The following is a 22,376-nucleotide window of genomic DNA, read 5'->3' on the forward strand; positions in this document are numbered from 1 at the left end:
GGTGAAATATAGATAGGCTTTGATAAATGATTAACTGATTTTGAAGACATGTTTCCAGAAGTGCACACCCCTTTGATTTTCCTTCCTGAGCCACAGATTGATGTCTTCTTGGGCTTGAATCAGCTACATTACATAGCATAATACTGAAATTTGTTCACTTTTGAATTGTTTAAAAGATTTGGAAAAGTTTAGCAGCTCTGAAACACTTTTCTAACAGCTGTAACAACAAAGTGTTTTGAATGTCCTACACCTCTGATGCTCTCCTCCAATGCAGAACTCACATTTCAAGTTAGAAAAGCTCATTTCTCAGTCACTTTAATGGCTCAGTCACACTGGGGTAAGAATACAATAGCAACCTCCTTGTATCTTGGAAAAATCACTGGGTAACCAGTGATTGATTTTAAAAACATTTTTCATTGCTGTTGGAGACAGATTGCAAGAAGTTACAGTCACCAACTCGTCACCCAGAGGTTGAGCATGTAACACCATCATAAAACGACCGCACAGGTTGCCTGTTGGGAGTTAACCTGTCTCCCAACAATCAGACTCAAACAGACTGGCGAAGATTAACAGATAACTGACGTCTTATTTATATATGAGACTAATTACAGCTCTGCAATTAATCCAGATTAGCTTGTCTGTGACATGTCTTTTTGCAATAGGGGACTTGACTCAACTGGTTGCTAATTGGTTGTATTCTGATTATATTTCTATGTAAAAAGAAGCTGAACGCCTCTGTGCAGTTACATTGCAGTCCTGTGACAACTACGCCACTATTTCTGAATTTGTTTTTCAAATCCATAAAGTTCTGGCTAGACTCTGAATGCAAGCAGTTAAAATGAATCTCCGTGTATGCAGACAGTCACAGACTTTTCACTTTTCTCAGAACATAAATGGGCCGGCTCATACATCAAGTGAGGATGTGCAGGTCTAATGTATGTCACAGATGCAAAATATACTTTAGCTTTAAAAACTGTCTGCTTGCCTCCACACATTATGTATGTATAACTTGATGAGAATTAACTAACTATAACTAATGAGAATATTTCTCCCTTAAAAACAGCTTTTACTCTACAAAATGTTTACATACCCAACAGTACAATGAGCTAAAAAGCTTCACACTTATTTGTATTTAATGTTCTAGATACAATATTTATTCATTGATAATTCAATAAAACATGATTATTGCACAGGTTTAGGTCAGAATGACATCTGTACCATTACTTGCTCCATATTTGCATAAGGACAGTAGTAAGAGTCAAAAAGGTTAAAGCACAAATACTCACATTAACAGACATTTTACATGACAGCAGCAAACATTAAACAAATACACAGTGGAAAGTTTGGGACTGCTTTGATTGCTGTTCACCAGGTTATGCACAACATTTTCATGACATTTCCAAAAACACACCAGTTATTACTGTGACTTGGCGTCATTTACCTTAACCTAAATGGAACCATGTTGTGCACTGTAGTGCTGTGAAGCGGCACTTGGATTTTAAGTGTAGCAATTTATCCTCCCGCGCTGTCCTGCTGATTTCCACCCATCCATCAGCACAGTCAGTGGGAGACACAGCATGTCACACCATCTTTACTGGGAGAGGCACCGACGCTCGAGAAGAGATACGAGCGGGATGTGGCTGGAAATGTTGATGGGCACTTTGCTGCTTCTGCTAATTGTACCTTTTCCAATCCTGTATGACACTCCATGTCTACAGAACAGACTGACAAGAGTTGTTTTTTTTCAAAGCTCATTAAAAATCCCACTGTTTAAAACTCACCTCGAAGACAGCTACTCTGGCGTTGAAGGTGATGTCTTTAAATATTTGTTTTCCCCAACTAACAAGGTAGAATTAATGGAAAAAGCACTTTAAATATAGAAAAGCTGAAAATCTTGCATTATCTCTTTCGTGTCTGTAATCATGTATGCATACTACAGTTAGTGTTCTAGTTTTAAAAGGGTAAATAAAAAGTGAATCATTAATAAACAATGTTATTTTCCTTGTGGCTTTCAAGAAACATAGATGCATGTCATTAGCATGTTATTACAGGAGGTTTCTTCCTGCTAAAAGGGAGTTTTTCCTTCCCACTGTCGCCAAAGTGCTTGCTCATAGGGGTCATATGATTGTTGGGTTTTTCTCTTTATGTATTATTGTAGGGTCTACCTTACAATATAAAGCTCATTGAGGCGACTATTGTTGTGATTTGGTGCTGTATAAATAAAATTGAATTGAATTGAATTTATGGAGAAATTTCAGAAGTTAATGGACATTTCTGGTAAATATGATTTTCTCTGTATGTAGACGGCAGCTGATTTTCAATTTTTCCCAATATATCACAATTAATGGCGTATTAGTATGATTCCCAAATTGACCACCAAACTGATAGCAGACTCGTGTCACTAAATCTCATTGCCGTTTTATCACCTTCTTGATGCCCCAAAGTTGCTTTGAAAACAGCAGCTGACTGTGAGTGGCTGCAGGCCCTGTCAAATTCATTGCATATGGTTGTTTTCCCTAGCTTCACTGTAGCATAACAATTCTGTTCTCTCTTTGTTTACCATCCACCAACTTGCTGCACTTCTCTCAAACTTGACATTTAGATCATATGGACAAATACAGCTAACCGAGTCGCTACTTCAGGCTAGCACCAATAGCAAGTCAAACCCATCATTATAGACTCTCAGGTTAAAGAAGCAAACTTAACAGCAATAAAAAAACATGTTTACAGCCCAGTACAACAACAGCTGAGGTGTGTATGGATAGTTTCTCCCTTCATAACAACTGTACAACAGGTGTAAGGCTTAAAGCTTTGAGTTGTCGCCTTTTTGATTGACTGCTTTGACTGCCTCTTCGGATGCTGTAACAGTCACAATTGTGTGGTGTCTCTTCAAGACAACCTAAATTAAGGGTTAGTGATTTCACAAGGATGCACCACTGCCCTCTGTTAGAGTATGGGAGAAGCGTGCTTGCATGTGAACACGTGGCCTGAGATGGACCTTAAAATTTCACCTCAATAACTCAAGGTAGAGTTACGGGTTGTAGAAACACTACAGTTCATTTATGATAAGACAGCAGCCGTTCACCCAGGCCTTGTAAGGTTGGTGAAGAGAGTGTGTATTAAAGTACAAGCACTATAGAATTTCCAGTACCAGTGTGGTCGTTGTTTGTGACTGTCCTGCTAAGTGTTTCTGCCGCCTCCTCTCAATACAACCCACGTTACTATGCACAGTAGCGAATTGCTGTTAAACCTTACCTACAATAATTTAAATCATTACATTATACATTTGGTTTTTTGGTTAGTGGTGCCTTTTGGAGCATTATCTAAAAATAATTTAGCAGTTACCTCTGTGCATTGTTCCAATAAAGTTTTTAAAAACAGCCTGCTAAGAATTATGGCTCCAAAACACCAGCCTGATGACAGCCAAAATTTAAACATCTGACTAACCATTACACCTCTGCGATAAAGCAAAATAACAGTGGCTATGTGTTTGCACATCTGTGTGGGCTTTTCTATTTAACTATGGGACTCTAGCCCTCTCACAGCAAACGGCTGCTGGTATTAACCCCCTTTTGTTTATATGTTACTCTTCAGTCCAGTGAGCAGATGACCAGAATGGGCACAGGATGGTGATTCAGCTCTTGGCACCTGATCTTCGGAGGGTTTTGTCCCAGTGCATAATGCCTGTGCTGGGACTCCACACACATGCACACACTTCCAAAGAAGCCTGAGACGGATTTGCCGTCCTGAAAAATAGTCCGCCAATGTGCAGTGGCTTTGTGTGTTATTTTGGAAATGAACTGATTGGGGGGTATTCTGAAATAAATAATAAAAACCCAATAATATGAACGATTTCCTAACTGGACACAATGCCGTATGCCTGCTCTTGACCTGCAAAGAAGAGCAATGAATATGGTAATGATGTTGAAAGTAGGAATGACATTCTAATTCTCTCCCTGCTGTGCTTAGAGGGCTCTTTGTGGTTCATTTGCTGTGTATTTGCCTCATGTAGCCGTGCCGCCTCTCCATAAATGATTTGGATCTTTTACAAAACCTTTCGTCTCATTAGTGTATAAACCCAGTGTCATCAACACCAGGGGCAGCAGCCATTTGTGGTGGTTAACAGACAGAAACAAAGCTGAGATTCTTTTTGCCACGAGGACTTGACATTAATCTGCAAGTCTTATCCCACTCAGCCTGATCTCCTTGCCTCGGTTTTGTATACACAGACACACCAGTGATTCCTTCTTTTTCTTGGCAGGGTGGAACATTTACTGACAGAGTTTTAGGTCACTGGGGAACATTTGAAACACATACAATTAATTAGTTATTAGCGCTTACGGCGGTATCTTAAAGGAGAAGCAGATTTTTGAATATCTGTGACAAATTAGTCAGAGTTGTCTGTGAAGCTTACTGATGACATTTTGTTTCCGGAGGCAAACAACTCCACTAGCACAGGACATTTGGGGTTCGTAAACATAGCAACAGCATTACTCACAATCCAATAAACTGACTGGCTGGTAGTAGTAGTAGTGTGCTTCCCCCCAAACATAAGGCCCAGGGGCCACTGGAACAATTGTTGGAAATTTTTAAGGGCATACATTATTTATTTGTAAAAATTTGTATTTTTATGTTTTTATGCTTTTCCTACTTTAACAATTTATTTAATTAAATGAAATAAAAGTTGTCTTTTTAAAAAATATCTAATATAGAAACTTACTGTGAAATTCTTTTTCTCTACAGACTTTTCTGTGAATCGACAAAAAACACCCTTTCAAATTAATCCCAAATATTTGTGCTCTAAGATTTACTTCATTTCCTACCGACGCATTTCCTTATTATGCAGATGACATACTGCTGAAATTAGACTTATTTCCTTAAGTTGGGATATCTCAGGATTAAATGTGTGGTCAAATGTCTCTACATGGACAGAAATTAGACTTTAACTGCTCCTACTTAAGATGATAGTAGGCTGTATGTGGTTTGACATCCCTGCTGCACATATTTGACTCGTTATACCCAAGGCTCCAGCAGAATACAAATCTGACTGTGAACCTAAAAAACAAAGTGAATATCATTCACTATTTAAAGCCTTTTGCCACACAAAAGGTTGATACTGGACTAAGGTGCAAAGGCCTCAAGGAAAACCTACATACTTCATGGGTAGCTTGGCAGCTAGTGTAGATATCCCCCCTGTTCACTTATCCATGCAGGGGGTGTATAAAGCAAACTCATGATAGGAGGATTGCTGTTGCCTGCTGTTAGAAGTGTGCTGAATTTTTACTTACCTCCATAACAACTGTACTTATATTTCTAATTTTCATATGTATCTCCTGAAAGATTTTCTCCTGCAGAAAGGACCCTGTTCTTTCACTAACTCCATAAGTGTTACGAGAAATTATGCTCGAGTATATAAAACTTCAGTTTTAACATATTGCCACAGATATCGCCACCACACCAGCCCTCTGCATGCCCTCCTTCACTACATCCATGACCCTCCTCTGCGGTTTTCTTCTTTTCCTCCTGCCTGGAAGATATAGCGACAAAATGATAATGGCTTAAAAATATAGCATCAATCCATATGATGCAAACTGTGTTTTTTCCATATGTGACATTGGAGGTGACAATTACTACCTTCATACTTATTTCTAACCAAGACTGCCAGATGCGTTTGGGGTGGGGATTGCCCCACCTTCACTTTACACCATTGTTCTACATTTTCTAATAAGCGATCCAATTTTCAATTATTCCTGTCCACTCAGTTCAGTGCAGACATTATGAAGTCTTTTTGTGTTGTGTTGACTGTTTTTTTTTCCCACTCTAAGGGCCCCTGAAATTTAACAGACTTCAAAAGACAACAAATAGATTTTTTTATGCTATTACAATTCATGCAGGCCCAATAGGAACAAATTCACTGAGAGCAGTTTTCATTTTTTCTAAAATTTTACGTAATAAATTTTGTATTCAGTGATCTTAAAGTAATAAAAGAGCGTTTTTTTGTCTTGTTTTTTTGTCATTTCTGCACAAATAGATGCACTTTTAACAATCTGTAACTTCCCATTTCTCTATGTACGTATGCGTACATAGATACAGTGAAATGTATTCTTATGATAAGACTCTAAAAACAATCTATACATTAGAAAATTGATGTATCTCGTGATTGAAACCCCCTGAGGATCACCACTTTTGTTCTTGTTCCCTGTTTTATCTGAACTCTGTGCAATAACTGTTTTCTGTAAATTGTGTTTATTTATTTATTTTGCACATTTAAGGGTATTTGTGTGTTAATTTGCATGATTTTGTCCCCACTGTGAAGAGAAAGATGGTGGTGGTGGCTTGTAGGTAGGTGAACCCATCTTTCTATGGCAAGGTTACCTTTTAAAATCCCTGCTTTCAGCCTCTTCAGACGGTAATTTTGATTTTACTTTTTGAACCCCCACCACCCACCCACATATCAAATGAAACTGCTGCCTGCGTAACTACAAACTATCCCAAAACTAGATGCTTCTTGTGTTTGCCTTCTCTGTGGAGAAGGCAAACGAACTTAACAACTTCTTCAACAGGTTTGACCAGCCCACAACCCCCCCACCCTCACCTTCACTACAGAGTCCAATCCCCACTCTCCTACCTCCCTCGCTTCCCCCCCTTCCTGACACCATGACACCCCCCTCCTCCAATCCCTCTCTCAGCAGCAAGACATCTCCCCCCCTCCCCTCCTCCCAAACATCTCCCAGTGTCACAGTGGATCAGGTCAGGAGACAACTGAGGAAGCTTCGCCCCAGAAAGGCAGCAGGCCCAGACAAGGTGTGTCCTAGGATGCTAAAGGCGTGTGCTGCTGAACTTGGGGAGCCGCTACAACGAGTCTTCAACCTCAGTCTGCGACTGGGGAGAGTGCCCGCCCTATGGAAGACATCCTGCATCGTCCCGGTCCCCAAAAAGAACCGGCCCAATGAGCTGAATGACTTCCGACCGGTGGCACTGACGTCACATCTTATGAAGACTCTAGAGCGGCTCTTCCTCAACCTCCTCCGACCACAGGTACAACATGCCCAGGACCCACTACAGTTTGCATACAAGGCGGGTGTCGGAGTGGAGGATGCCATCCTGTACCTCCTACACAGAGCCCACTCACACCTGGATGGGGGAAAAGGCACGGTCAGGATCCTGTTTCTTGACTTTTCCAGTGCCTTTAATACCATCCGGCCCTGTATGCTTCAAGAAAAACTGAACAGGATGGAGGTGGACCCCTGCCTGGTGGCTTGGATCTCCGACTACCTCACCGACAGACCACAGTACGTCAGGCTGAAGGACATCACGTCTGACACTGTGGTCAGCAGCACAGGAGCACCACAGGGAACTGTGCTGTCCCCTCTTCTCTTCACCCTGTACACCTCTGACTTCTGCTACAACTCTGAATTATGCCACATTCAGAAGTTTGCAGACGACACAGCCATCATGGGGTGTATCTGGGATGATCAAGAAGAGGAGTACAGAAGTCTGGTGAGGAACTTTGTCGCATGGAGTCACACAAACCACCTGCAACTCAACACCTCAAAGACTAAGGAACTGGTTGTGGACTTTGGGAGGTCCAGAGAAGGTCCACTGCCAGTTCAGATAGAGGGGGAGGAGGTGGAGGTGGTCAACAAGTACAAGTACCTCGGGCTGTGGGTGGACAATAAACTGGACTGGTCATGCAACACAGAGTACCTGTATAAAAAAGCCCAAAGCCGACTGTACTTCCTCAGGAGGCTGAGGTCTTTTAACATCTGCAGGAAGCTCCTGAGGATGTTTTACCAGTCGGTGGTTGCTGGAGTACTTTTCTATGCTGTGGTGTGCTGGGGGAGCAGCACAGCAAAGAGGGACTCATCCAGGCTGGAGAAACTGATCAGGAGGGCTAGCTCTGTGGTCGGCATGAAGCTGGACACTCTGGTGACAGTGGCAGAGAAAAGGACATTAAAGAAACTGATGGACATTATGGACAATGCCAGACATCCTCTGCACACGGCCATAAACAACCAGAAGAGTCTGAGATCTTAGAGATCATTTTTTCGCAGTCAAAGAGCAATAACCTCAACATAAAAGGAAAAACTCATGCTTCACTGGCTGACATTTACACACACTGTAGGTGTTCTAAAACCGACTCCATAGAAAGGAGTATAAACTACTGCAGGACTGTGAGTCATTCTGACAGTATGTGGTGGTTTGCTACAGTGAATAGCATCAATAGAGCCTCATGAGAAAAGAAAAATGCATATCAACTTTCTGTAAATGCCTTTAGCTAATGCATTCTAACTGTATGTTTTAGGGCTTAAGTGCTTTTTCTTATTTTCTTTCATATGCATTTGCATATAGCTCTGTGGTCGGCATGAAGCTGGACACTCTGGTGACAGTGGCAGAGAAAAGGACATTAAAGAAACTGATGGACATTATGGACAATGCCAGACATCCTCTGCACACGGCCATTAACAACCAGAAGAGTCTGTTCAGTGACAGGTTGCTTCTCCCAAAGACAAGAACTAACAGACTTAAAAACTCCTTTGTCCCACACGCCATCAGACTGTTTAACTCCTCCCTGGAGGGGAGAGGGAGGGGAAACAGGAGGACAAAGGAGGGGGGAACAACTAAGCTGTAGTGCCTCTTCACCTCACTGTGCAATACCTTTTGTGCAATACTTTTGTAAATAGTCAACAGTGCAGTAGACTCAATACTTGAAATGTGCAATTCACTTGTATTTTTATTTTTTATTCCTATTTATTCTATTTATCCCCTTCGTATATTTTATTTATATTGTCTCTGTATTTATATATGTGTGTGTGTGTGTGTGTGTGTGTGTGTGTGTGTGTGTGTGTGTGTGTGTATTATATATTTATATATATATAATATTCTGTAACTCTGTAACTTCTGTCGGTGCTGTGCTTTTTTGGAAATCAAATTTCCCAGAGGAACCCACCCGAGGGATTAATAAAGTTCTATCTAATCTAATCTAATCTAAAAGCAATATGCCAGTAATAACAGGAATTTCACACACAGCATTTAGCCAATCACCCGTACCAGTTCTCCCAGGGCAGGTTTTTGGTACTCATGTTGATTGCCTGGCAAAAAAAATAAATAATACAAAATCCTGAAGGCCACTGTGCCTCTGCACTGTGTCCCTCGTGGGGCTAAAAGTGGGTCAGATAAACTGCCGCCTCCCCTCAGGTTTTTAGCTCTGCCTGTTGTGAGTTTCACCGGCAGTGAGTCGAGCCCGGCTTTTCTCAGGTCACCGTCACAAAATGTAAAAACTGTCATCCATTCATTACGCTTGAGCTCCACTGTGGAGCTTATTACCTGTGTAATCAAGAACCTCATAGAGACCTGTCAGCGCCTCCCGCTACATGACAGATCAACTCTGTGAAAAGCAATATTGTCCACATAATATCCCTCTTTTATGAAATGACTGCTTCTCTAACAGAAATAAGGGGCTGGTTGACTGAACACAAATAGCATCTGCACAACATAATTATATTAGCACCATTACTGTCTTTTGTAATCTGTGAATTGATGAATATTTCACAATTTTAACACAAACAATTGTTGGATACAAACCAGAGAGACACGTAAGATCTGGGCGAGCATTTTTTGTGAAAAAGGTAGAGGTTCCAACACTGGCGTGTAGAGGAGCATTGTGTGTTACCAGCTAATCTCTGGCTGTCAGTTCTGCTTAAAATGGGGAGTTAGCTAGCCTAGTGAGGGACAGTGTGTTCATGCACCGCATCTATTATCTGTCACACAACATCTGGCACCAGGAAGTTGATGTGCTTCCTCATTCTGCTTTTTAAAACTCAGTCGCTGGGAAAAAATAAAGCAGATGGATATCTGCAGGGGCTGTATTCAATCAAGTAGAAAGAAAGAAACAAATACAGAGACAAACTAAATCCCAATAGTATACTGTATCTTTACCAGGCTCCATGGCAAATGCACAAACTCGACCACCATGATATATCCCTGTGAGATTGCTCTCAAGCTTCAATGATCAAGCAACTATGAGAGGAAAATGTTGTGCAAAACCTGGTTTGGGTCCTGTTTATTCTCTGGAGAGATGCAAACTTGGACCTCAGAGGCTGGGTGTGGCCATACTTACAATGAAGGATCTTTCTCAACAACGACACACACTGAGGGAGATTTGGAGAACAGATCCTTACCGTATTCTCTGTGAAATTGTAATCCAGGGAGTACTGTAATTTGCCCAGTTTCTGGTCCTCCTTGGGCTCTGCCTCTTTCTCCGTTTCAGTCAGCCCTGTCTCCGCATCCTCCTCATCCTTCAAGGCCTGAAGGAGACACCCACCAAGAGTCAGTGTCGCCTGTTTGCCGCTGGTGCTAGCACCCTGCCAGCCATTCCCCGCCCAGGTCCTGCCACCGGACCTACTCCTGTAAAAGCTCCCACTTGTTTTATGGTATACAAGGGAGAGGGGGGGGGGGGAGCAAGCACTAAAACACCATAGCAGTTAACACCAGGACATGCTGTGTGATGCACTAAAACCCCGGGCCTGGTCCCCCGATGGTGCTTTTCTATCAATCTCTGGGTTTTTCAGTCTGAAGGGGGGGAAAGATCAAATGATGGCGCCAGAAATGAGAATGGGCAGGCATTAGTGGAAGAAGAAGGGTGGAGGGTGGAGAGAAATTAGAGAGAGATGATAAAAAGAGGCAGACAGAGAGAAAGAAAGAGATGCCTCTAGAAAAGATCATAGTAAGACAATTCCCTTGATGTTATTTCAGGCAGATCAAGTCTCTGGCAAAAACACATATCAACTGGGAACTGTCCGAAGTGGCAGAGAGTGAGAAGTGAAGTTGCCCTTTCCTAGACTGACACTGAGGTGAGGACAGCAGGTGGTGGCTCTGGTGATAGTGAAGGGGGTGTGGGGGGTGGAGGAGTTTGTTATAAGAACAACATGCGATTGAAGAGGCAAAGACTAGGTCTCAAGGTCATTCATTCAGCATCAAAAGTTGCCTTCCAAGAAGTCTCTTTCACTAGGCATGCAGAGCATTCTCTGTTGTACAAAACAGTGCTCTTATGTGAGTCCCCATTCCCAAAGTTTGGTTACATCCTCAAACATACAGTCGCATTGTCATCATAGCCCTAAAGGTTGAATGTTACCCCCTACGCCGATGGTAGCTAGAAGCATCATGCCAGCGGTGGGTGGGTAGATGTTGGTTAAAGGGGTTGTAATGTACCTCCCTGCTCCAGTTTGTCAAGTTGTGAAAGCAAAAGGCTGAACAACACTGATTGGTTTTAAAATTTGCCACTGAGCCACCTGGTCTCTGTCTTTGGTGAGCAAATCCAGTTGGGGCCTTTTTTTTTTTTCTTTCTTTTTTTAAAGACAGAAAAAGAGAAGCGGGTAAAATGATTGAGGAAATAATATTCCCTAATTTAACGAAAGTGTTTCCTTTAAACCAACTTGTGTGCGACTTTGCTACACCTGGGTTGACAGATGTGGTTGCAGATGCTGTGAAGCTTCCTTTTCATCACTAAGCTTCAAAAGAGCTTTTACTTGTAGAGCCTCTCAATCATTCTAGTTTGCTTGCCACCACTCGTTTGAAATGCAAATGAAAGATTCAAAAGGCAGGAGACTTTAGCTTGGCACGAGGATCAGTGTGGTTCAACCTTATCAATGCGCACCCAGTGTTTCTTTCATACATATATATGTGCATATGCAGCTTGTACACACATATATGCAGTCGATATACATGTACTGTATGCATAGTTACATATATTTGGTTCTATGGGAGTAGTAGTTGTTTTCAAGAGGCTACAAAAAAAACGTCAGAGCAGCAGGCTTAAGAAGATCCAACAGCAATTAGGAACCTACCGCCAGTGACCATCCCGAACAGTCATCAGACACAACACAGATAAGGAGGACATAGAAGGAAGAAACACAAATTAAAACAACCACACACAGGAGTTAACACACCAGAGTCTGGGCACACCAGGAGAAATGACCGCCTGCCTCGAAAGTGGCAGATTCACCAATCTCAGAGATTAGCTATTAGGGTGTCCAGTAACTGATGTCTTTTATTTTGATTAAAGCCTCTTTAGTTATAATTTTAAAAGCTGGATGGTGCAAAGACGGGAAGACTATAGGACATTAATGAAAACTCTTGTAATCTAACATGCTGCAGCGCTGCGTCGGATTGAATGACCTTGGTGGTTAATAAAGTTTTCCGCACTTCACTATTATCTAAGAAAATAAAAGACTCCTTAACATTTAAGTTATAATTAGCTCTTTTTCAAAAAAGAAGTCAGTCAAATGAACTAAGAAAACAATGTCAGTGGTTTCCGTCTACGTGGGTCCGACAGCAAGGGTGTTGCAGCAAATTAAACACACTGTGTGCACGATTCCACCGAGTGAAACGACGCTCTGCTGGTGCAATTAGTGTGCTAACTCCATATCAAGTGTTAGCGTGTCACCGTTTCCTCGTTCTGTGCAGTTGAAAAGTAAGAGTTTCGCCATTTGTGTATCATTTGGTGATGTCATTTCTCTGGGTGGATACCACTTCATTACACAGCAAACGTTACTCACACTCTTCAACAAGTGAGCAGGTCCTCATATGACCAAAACCATAAAAAATATTCAAAGAATGAATGAAAAGCACAAAAATTATAAGCAGGAGAAACAAAAGAGACTAAAAGGTTCTCTTAAATCTGAAGCCACCTTAAGTGACTTTAATTTCCTTTAGTAAAAAAAAAAGGCTGAATGCAACTCTTTGGCTGCAATAAACACATAACACACAGAAAATATATGTGGTACAGTAGCAGCTCTTGCACCAAAAAATGCAACTTATTGAGAGCTATTCACTGTTATTAGTCACGTAACTGCTGCACAGTCCTGGATGGCAAAACACATGAAAATCCAAAAAATTGCAGCATAAAATGTCGATATTCTATCAGTTTCAAGCCACAAATAGTTGCTAAAAACAGTGGCAATGGTTTAAATCTATCGTAAGGAGAGTCCTTCTCCTTAGACTGCCGTGTTTAGATTTTTGATGTAGAGGGGCAAACTGTTCTGCTGTTCGAAGGCTGGTTTATTCTCAGTTGCGAACACTCTCTGTTTTACTTCTTTCGAGTCAGCTTAAAGGCTGTTTAATTAGGCACAGGTGTAGCTGTTAAATACTTCTCAGGTAAATTCACACAAAATTTATGTAACAGGGCCCTGGTGGACTTGCTGGACGTAAAAAAAATTGCTTGAGAGGTGAAAATCACTGTGTCATTGTAGAGTCTTTACCTCACGATATAAAGCACTGTGAACTCTCCGATGTTGTCATTATTATTATTATTATTGAAAGAATAGAATAGAATTTATTGCTTCATTGGCAAAACTATAGTGAGTGTTACTAAACCAGGTCATAATATATACACGTAATCCCTATGGCCTCCGTTTCAGACAGTTTTCTTCTACTCTTAGCTCTGTATAGTGACTAAAGACAGGAAGGGGATGTCAGGAACACATCCCGAACTGTGAACATTGGTTAAAGAAGGATTATTCTTAAATGTAAATCATGCCAAGCTATGGCAGTAGAGCTCAAGATTAAAATATATCACTGGAAATTTAGCGTACTATGTTTAAAAGGCACAACCTGCTGGACAAGAAGGATTGAATGTGGTTGGAATCCGTGTTGTACTGTTAGCTTTTCTAGCCCCTGTAAACAAACTGAGTCACTCCTGGATCCAATAAAAAAAACCAAACTTATATTTGGGTGGAAACAGCTAGAAGACAGCAGGGAAAAAAGTCTGGTTTTGCCATCCAGGTGGGCGCTACTATGATACTATGATGTTACGTGGAAACTGTGTATATAGTTGAAAATGTTCTCTTAACAAATCAATTTGGTGAACTAATTTGTAATCATACAGAATCAGATTTCCTAAAATTGTAAGAAAAAAAAAAATATATTTCAAACACAGCATCAAATATTTTGGCATTAAGCTTCCTATTCAATTAGGATTGTGGGGATGGTAATTTTTCAGAATTTTAATAACAAAAATTTAAAAAGTCGTTACCTCGGTTTTGGCCCCATCTATGACGTCCTTCATGTTGATGGCATTTTTGCCCTTGTCTTTGCCCTTCTTTTTGTTTTTCTTCTTGAATATCCATTTTTTGCAGACACAGAAGCAGCAAGCTAACACCAGGATGATGGCCACAAAGGCAATCGAGACGATGGCCCACGATGGCACTGTGAGAAGGACAAACAACAAAGAGATGTTCAGAAGTAGGAGTGAATCTTGGAGGCAAGTGAAAAACATTTCAGTGAACACTCTGAACCAAAGACCTGAAAAGTAGAGATTGTACCAAATTACAGGTGAGATAAAAGCAGGAAAAGCGTGTGTGACTACAGAGTTGGTACAACAGATCAGCACTAAGTCCATCAAAAAGTGTCAAGACTCCTAAAGATCGGACCTGACTGAACGGCTTCAGCCAATTTAGTGGAAGTAACAGATGTTGGCATTTTCCACTTGCCATTTAAACAAAAGATTCTCAGACAGCTGACACTTTCACGGTAATCACCGGCAACACAGAACTTGCTTTGGAGCGAGAGCTGTGGTGAATTGGCAGGGTGTGCCGGAGAGGCATTAGCAGAGGTGTGACCATGACAATCCACTGATGCAGTAAAACCAAACGGGTTCACGGGGTGGCGAGGGGTTTGCTTTCACATTGTTCTCATGCTCTAAGCTTTCATATTACCTTTAAAAAATTTAATTGATCTTTTGTGTTTGGATTTAAGGCTTTGGGTTTCCTTTTAAATTTTCCCCAGAAACACTGCAGGTTTAGACAGAAACTTTCCTCCGAGGGAAACCTGCTGAGCCTAATCTCAGTGGTTACATTAAACCTGAACATTTTTAAGATAAAAAGCTGGAGAATAACTTTTTGGACCAGGCTGTCTTCCTTTTTAGTTTAAAGTTGTTATTGTTTTTTCACCTGCAAGTCAAATTTACAATGGACTAATTTTGACCTTTTCAAAAGAAAAAGAAAGAAAGAAAAATGCTATATTATTATTATTATCATTATTATTATTAGTCTATCCCACTGTGAAAACAGTATAATAGTCCATCAATGGTTCCATTGACCCTAATGTTTGTACCAGCAGGAATAATAAAGTTTATTTTATTACATGTGCCATTGCTTGTTTGATTCTTTTTTGCATAATTTGGGATTTTTATCCTGATATTAGATTAGTTTATCCGAATCAAATTCTTAATTGTAATTTAGAGACACGAACAGGGCTGACGACACACCAGAGGAACATCTTATTTACTGCATCTGTGCTGAATTAAATAAAACAATAACAGCTCAGTGTTAGTGTTAATTATTTTAAAGTAAATTAACTTTAAACCAGAAGCTGATCCATAAAGTTAAAGCAGATGTTCATCCTCCCACATGTAACCTCTACTGTAACATCTGTTTATGTAAACGTGCTACCTAAAATGTCCCTATAGAAATAACACATTGAATAGGAATAATTCTCAATTTTGCTGCTTTTGTTTTTCCTATTTTTTATATAGTTGATGCTGCTTCGCATCTTGTTAGTGTGAAAATACAAAAACCAGAGGTGTGGACTCGAGTCACATGACTTGGACTCGAGTCAGACTCGAGTCATTAATTTTATGACTTTAGACTTGACTTGAAAAAATGTTGTAAGACTTGTGACTTGACTCGGACTTTTACACCAATGACTTGGGACTTGAATTGGACTTGAACCGGTTTACTTGAAAAGACTTGATATTTTACCCCAAATACAAAATTTAACATGCATATAGAGATTGAAAATGTGACGTCATTCACGGGTAGAACCGCAAAGGATTCTGGGAACTCGTGGCAAGCGGTACTAGCGCACGCAGGCTTTCAATTAAAATCAGTTATACAGCGATAAAAAGAAACACAAAAAATGGCAAGAAGCTGTTGTATTATTAACTGCAATAGCCGGTCGCATGACAGCCACGGGAAGCCGATGGGTAAAGAGATCGGTTGTTATCGGATTACGTCGTTGAAGAGAAATTGTTCGAGCCATGTTTCCGAAGTAACAAAGAGGCGACGGGTGGCCTGGATTGCAGCCATTCAAAGACCAAATATAACGTCCCAGAACACTCCAGCTCACAGGTTAGTCTGCTCCAAGCATTTCCACAAAGGTCAGTGTTTTTTAGTAGTTAATGCGTCATTTTCATAACATAATTGGTGATATAGGTTACAAGCAAGTCTGGCGCTGAACAGAAATTGTCGCGCTATGCTCCTTTGTTTATTGTGCATAAATAGTGAATTGTCCTGACACAATATTGTGTTTCGCTTCTGTTATTATGGTACATTGACAAAAACATATACTTTTATTCACAGGATAAAACAGGTTTTTTGTATCACTAATTGCCCAGTACGATTACAGCATACAATATTGTTGTCACTGCTACATTTCTGTAACGCGTACCAGAAATTATTTCCACTACTAATTAATTACCGTTGAGCTCAAAGGTCCTATTAATAAACGGTTAAGGAATGTGTATTTATGACGACGATTTGTGAGACTGGTAAACTTATGATACGTACGATGGTCTTTCGTTCTACACGGTGCATTTCAAGGTCCTGCACCCATCCGTCGGTAAACTGTACCTGGGCTTGTTGCAGTGACCTGAAGTTACTAAACTTCATGAGTGTGTGCACTCACTCCAAGAACCGTATGATTATAAATATGCATATAAATATGCTACGATGAGAAAGCTGACTTCATCTAACTAGCAAATGTTGTCCAGGCTACGTTGGTGATACAGTTTTTTTAATGTGTATGATATTTTTGTCATGCGATTTTAAAGCCGGTCCTACAACCGCATCCAAGAATAACATGCAGCTTATCTCAGAACTGTCGGTGAAAACTATTCTTGGAGCTAAGTTTAATTGAGCTGCATTTTAAAGAGGTGCAATTTCACAATTTGTGTATATTTTCTAAGTTCACTATTTTGTCATGTGTTGAGAAAAACACAGATTTTAAAATTACATGGTCTAATATTTACATTTAGCATAACTGCAACATTCTTTTTTCGTTGTTTTTTTTTTTTTAAAGACTCGAAAGGACTTGAAATTCAAAGTTTCAGACTTGTGACTTGACTCGGACTTTTACACCAGTGACTTGAGACTCGACTCTGACTTGCCTGACATTACTTGAGACTTGACTTGAGACTTGAGGATAAAGACTTGAGACTTACTTGAGACTTGCAAAACAATGACTTGGTCCCACCTCTGACAAAAACATAACAAAAAGTAGCCAATTAGTGTAAAAAACACGATGATTTTCCACGTTTTTGAGTCAGCAACCACCACTGTTCTGTTCAGATCAAATGTTAACACTAGACAAAAACAAAAACAGCATGATAATATTACATGCATCATAAAAAAAGTAGTGAAGTAAAAACACTGTTTTGGAGAAGAAAGACAAAAGACCAAAAAAATGCTATTTTTTGTATCTAATCACTGAGATTTGACGTTGTTTATGAGTCTGTTTCCACCACTTGAGCAGCTCTGATCCTCAGTGGTGCTTCTGGATGGTTCATCAAGACTATTTTGAAAGTTTCATGTTGGGCAAAGTATTTAAAATAATACTTTTACGTCACACTTCCGTGAGCACTTCTTGGCAGTTACTAGTTTAATCACTAATTAGTGATTACATATCGCCTAGATCTGATTATGGTAGCAGAATTAGAGTAAAATAACAAAAGAAAACCAGCAGGAGCAACAACAGAAACTTAATTAATTTAGTATCACCTAATGATCTTTATGCAAGTTAAAAGTTTGGAATCGAGAGTTTTGAGTTTGTCCCTTAAAACTCCCTTTGAAAAAGTGATTTCTTCACAGCACACGTGCAGCTACTGTTGTTCAGTTATGATTAAAACGGTTCCTAACAGGACAAAAAACAAAACAAAATGCACTTTCACTGAGGTGACATACGAGTCGTTACTTTTCACTCCACCATATGCTACTGGCCTGCACTATAAGCCTGACTGGAGAAATTGGACAAGCAGCAATCAACACTGTCACACTGTCAGACGCTCGGCTCAACAGCACAGTGACAGCCAGCTGAAAACACGTTGACACCTATCTCAACTATAGCCAGCAGTCAGCTGGCACTGCCTGGTGCGGACACACAGGGATACAGTGTACACCACACAAACATAACGATTGAAGGAGAAGTGGGCGGTTTTTAAACACCGGAGGGACAGCAGCCCAGATGCAATGAAAATAATGAGAAGCCTCACAACAGACTTCCCTGTTCAGCTGTCACAATCACTGCTCCTTGACTCTACTCAGCAGATACCAAACACCTGGCAGCCCACTCCTCATTTTAACACTGAGCAATAACAAACTGTTTAAGGAGCAAATTTTCTGTGTTAATTCAGGCCGGCCACAAAGCCAAGCTCAGCTGCAATCAGGGCAGATGGGCTCATCTTTACAACAAATACAGTTGCTACACATCTGTAAGCTGCTTTGCAACCCACTCCCACTTAACCTCTGACCTAAGTCATATCTGTTGTCACTGATGCCCGTTCTGTTCTTGCTGCTGTTCTCCACACCTTAAGCGTTCAACACCACCAAGAGGTCACAAAACCCATCCATACAACCGAATATAAGAAAGGAATTTGGGGGGGGGGGGCACCAGACAGATATAATACTTGCCATTCTCTTAAATCCTACAAAATAATAGAAAACATCAGTCAGCCCTTTGAAGACTTTATCTGGAAAAACTCCAGAATGACCCATCAAAATGGAAAACCCTATTACAAACTCTCTCTGGGGTTTTGCTCACCAACATTCAGCTGCAGTTCCTTTGCTGAGGTCCAAGGGGGAGGGGGGAGAAAGGGAGAGAGGAGGAAAAGAAATCGATTCTTTTGACAAAATCAATAAGCACTCTCCTCCAAGGAAAAACAGTGAGTGATGCTCTAAAATAACTTCGGGATCTACAGCTTTGGCCTTGCCTTGGAGCAGCGTGGTAATGGAGGTGAAACTGGATAGGCCTCGTTTACAATGAGCCAAATAAAACCAGGAGTATTTCCTTTACAAACTTGACACCGTGCACAGAATAAACTCTTGAGCCGGGAAGTGTTCGCTTTCTCACTCCTTAGACACACAAGGCTGATTTTTATTGGGAGTTTGTCAGTCTTGTTATATTTATGAAGCAAGAAGATTCAAAGGAATTAATTACACATCACTCGTGAAGAGAGCATACTCTGAAAACCACACCCAGTTGAGAGGCCCACAATACCCAACTATGGGCAGTAACCATGGCTGAGCTGGCCGACTGGGAGAAGTGGGATACTTCCCCGTGACCTGGGGGGTAGCATTGTGGCACGCTGTGAAGAATCAATGGATCGCAAAGAAATCCACGCATCACGCGCAGCTCACTTGGCCACAGACTGTGTCCTCTCACTGTGGTCTCCACACAAGTGCACATGCTAAAGAAATCTCTCCCTCTCTGTAAGGAAAGTAACGGGAAGCAGGAAATATCAGAGACGTTGATAAGATAAAAAGAAATGATGAAAGCGGGAGGGAGAGAATGAAAATTAGTGCAAGTTACGAGTTAGTCTAAAATAGGAGCTAAAACACTGTTTGGCTCTTCCACATTCTTGCAGCTCATGACTGCTTTCGTGAACGTGTGCATGAAGTTTTCTGGCTGGTAAGTGTGAACTCGCTGTATCTTAGCCACTGTTTAAAAAGTCTAGTTTATTTCTATTGCTCCTCTCTCTTTATATATGTGTATGTGCAATGACTGGTGTATTCCTAGTGAGTTTAAATGGTGCATCCACAACCACTGCAAACGTAATGTTGTTATATATACAGTGGGGCAAAAAAGTATTTAGTCAGCCACCGATTGCGCAAGTTCCCCCACCTAAAATGATGACAGAGGTCAGTAATTTGCACCAGAGGTACACTTCAACTGTGAGAGACAGAATGTGAAAAAAAAATCCATGAATCCACATGGTAGGATTTGTAAAGAATTTATTCGTAAATCAGGGTGGTATTAAGTATTTGGTCAATAACAAAAATACAACTCAATACTTTGTAACATAACCTTTGTTGGCAATAACAGAGGTCAAACGTTTACTATAGGTCTTTACCAGGTTTGCACACACAGTAGCTGGTATTTTGGCCCATTCCTCCATGCAGATCTTCTCGAGAGCAGTGATGTTTTGGGGCTGTCGCCGAGCAACACGGACTTTCAACTCCCGCCACAGATTTTCTATGGGGTTGAGGTCTGGAGACTGGCTAGGCCACTCCAGGACTTTCAAATGCTTCTTACGGAGCCACTCCTTTGTTGCCCGGGCGGTGTGTTTTGGATCATTGTCATGTTGGAAGACCCAGCCTCGTTTCATCTTCAAAGTTCTCACTGATGGAAGGAGGTTTTGGCTCAAAATCTCACGATACATGGCCCCATTCATTCTGTCCTTAACACGGATCAGTCGTCCTGTCCCCTTGGCAGAAAAACAGCCCCATAGCATGATGTTTCCACCCCCATGCTTCACAGTAGGTATGGTGTTCTTGGGATGCAACTCAGTATTCTTCTTCCTCCAAACACGACCAGTTGAGTTTATACCAAAAAGTTCTACTTTGGTTTCATCTGACCACATGACATTCTCCCAATCCTCTGCTGTATCATCCATGTGCTCTCTGGCAAACTTCAGACGGGCCTGGACATGCACTGGCTTCAGCAGCGGAACACGTCTGGCACTGCGGGATTTGATTCCCTGCCGTTGTAGTGTGTTACTGATGGTGACCTTTGTTACTTTGGTCCCAGCTCTCTGCAGGTCATTCACCAGGTCCCCCCGTGTGGTTCTGGGATCTTTGCTCACCGTTCTCATGATCATTTTGACCCCACGGGATGAGATCTTGCGTGGAGCCCCAGATCGAGGGAGATTATCAGTGGTCTTGTATGTCTTCCATTTTCTGATGATTGCTCCCACAGTTGATTTTTTCACACCAAGCTGCTTGCCTATTGTAGATTCACTCTTCCCAGTCTGGTGCAGGTCTACAATACTTTTCCTGGTGTCCTTCGAAAGCTCTTTGGTCTTGGCCATGGCGGAGTTTGGAGTCTGACTGTTTGAGGCTGTGGACAGGTGTCTTTTATACGGATGATGAGTTCAAACAGGTGCCATTCATACAGGTAACGAGTGGGGGACAGAAAAGCGTCTTACAGAAGACGTTACAGGTCTGTGAGAGCCAGAGACTTTCCTTGTTTGAGGTGACCAAATACTTATTTTCCACCCTGATTTACGAATAAATTCTTTACAAATCCTACCATGTGGATTCATGGATTTTTTTTTTTCACATTCTGTCTCTCACAGTTGAAGTGTACCTCTGGTGCAAATTACTGACCTCTGTCATCATTTTAGGTGGGGGAACTTGCACAATCGGCGGCTGACTAAATACTTTTTTGCCCCACTGTAATATCCCAACAATTTATCTTTTTTGCATTGCTTATGCACAGTTAAGGGTACTTTCCTCTTTCTTATAATATTATTAGTGTAATTTACAAAAATGTGACTAATAGCCCAGCCCCAATTATTGTTTGAATCGACCCCTTAAGCCTTTATCTTTACCCTAACCATATCAGGGGATTACTTTATCTTCTTAGTATATTGATCATAGCATTTGTATGTATATACCAATCACACAGCAATCATCCTGCGTTCACTTTTCTCTTAACTGTACTATATTAAGGGCTTAAAGTGTAAGTAACTTAAGCCATTTGGCACTACTCAATGGTAAAAAGTGCACATTGTAGCATTTTTAATCTAGTGAGCGCTGTTTAATAATTCTCCAATTACACCTGAATAAATGATTTGTTTACCCCTAAAAATTTAACATTCATATTACATTTATGCCAAAACACACCTTTGTAATGACTGCCTAATTGGAAAAGCTGGACCAGCGGCATTTATGTTTCATGATATGCTGCATGATTAAATCTCAAGAGAAATACAGTACAGTGCAATGGTTTTGAGCAATACTTTGCCTCCAAGGAGCCAGACTTTCCTGTAATTTTTAAAAGTGGTCTTGAGGAATAGTTCTCCACGCTTTCTTAAGTTCAGACTGAATTTCTTGTTTTCATTCAGTTTCTTGTACTTTACCTTTGTCAGAAGAAAGGTTTTTGTGTTTTGTTTGGTTGTTAAGACCCTTAAATGATTCATAGATCATTGTTAAGCTTAAAAAAGCCACCTAACTAAAGGGATGAACCAGTGTTGTGTCTACATGTAACAGACACAGACAAGAAACTGGAAGAAGGTTTGCCAAATTAATGGAACTGGGCTGAAAAAAAGTGGCAACAGATCCAGATAAATTGCTGCTTGATTGCTGCTTCAAACTATAATCAGT

At 40.8% G+C, this 22,376-nt stretch overlaps 1 protein-coding gene across 4 annotated transcripts in view; it reads right to left on the reverse strand.

The window, feature by feature from the left end:
- Nucleotides 1-22,376, reverse strand: part of syt1a (synaptotagmin Ia) — a 224,202-nt gene that overhangs the window by 31,545 nt on the left and 170,281 nt on the right. For 3 of the 4 annotated variants that reach the window (XM_085252899.1, XM_085252900.1, XM_085252902.1), the window contains 2 exons: nucleotides 14,033-14,205; nucleotides 10,182-10,307 (listed from right to left, as the gene is read on the reverse strand). In XM_085252899.1, coding sequence (XP_085109025.1) covers nucleotides 10,182-10,307; nucleotides 14,033-14,205 — 299 coding nt within the window. The remainder of the gene's footprint in view (nucleotides 1-10,181; nucleotides 10,308-14,032; nucleotides 14,206-22,376) is intronic. The other variant, XM_085252901.1, reaches the window with a different exon arrangement.

Source organism: Mchenga conophoros, linkage group LG17, assembly GCF_057382185.1.
Source record: "Mchenga conophoros isolate Kocher_MC1m ecotype Shallow Benthic linkage group LG17, M_conophoros_male_GT1.1, whole genome shotgun sequence".
NCBI lineage: Eukaryota > Metazoa > Chordata > Actinopteri > Cichliformes > Cichlidae > Mchenga > Mchenga conophoros.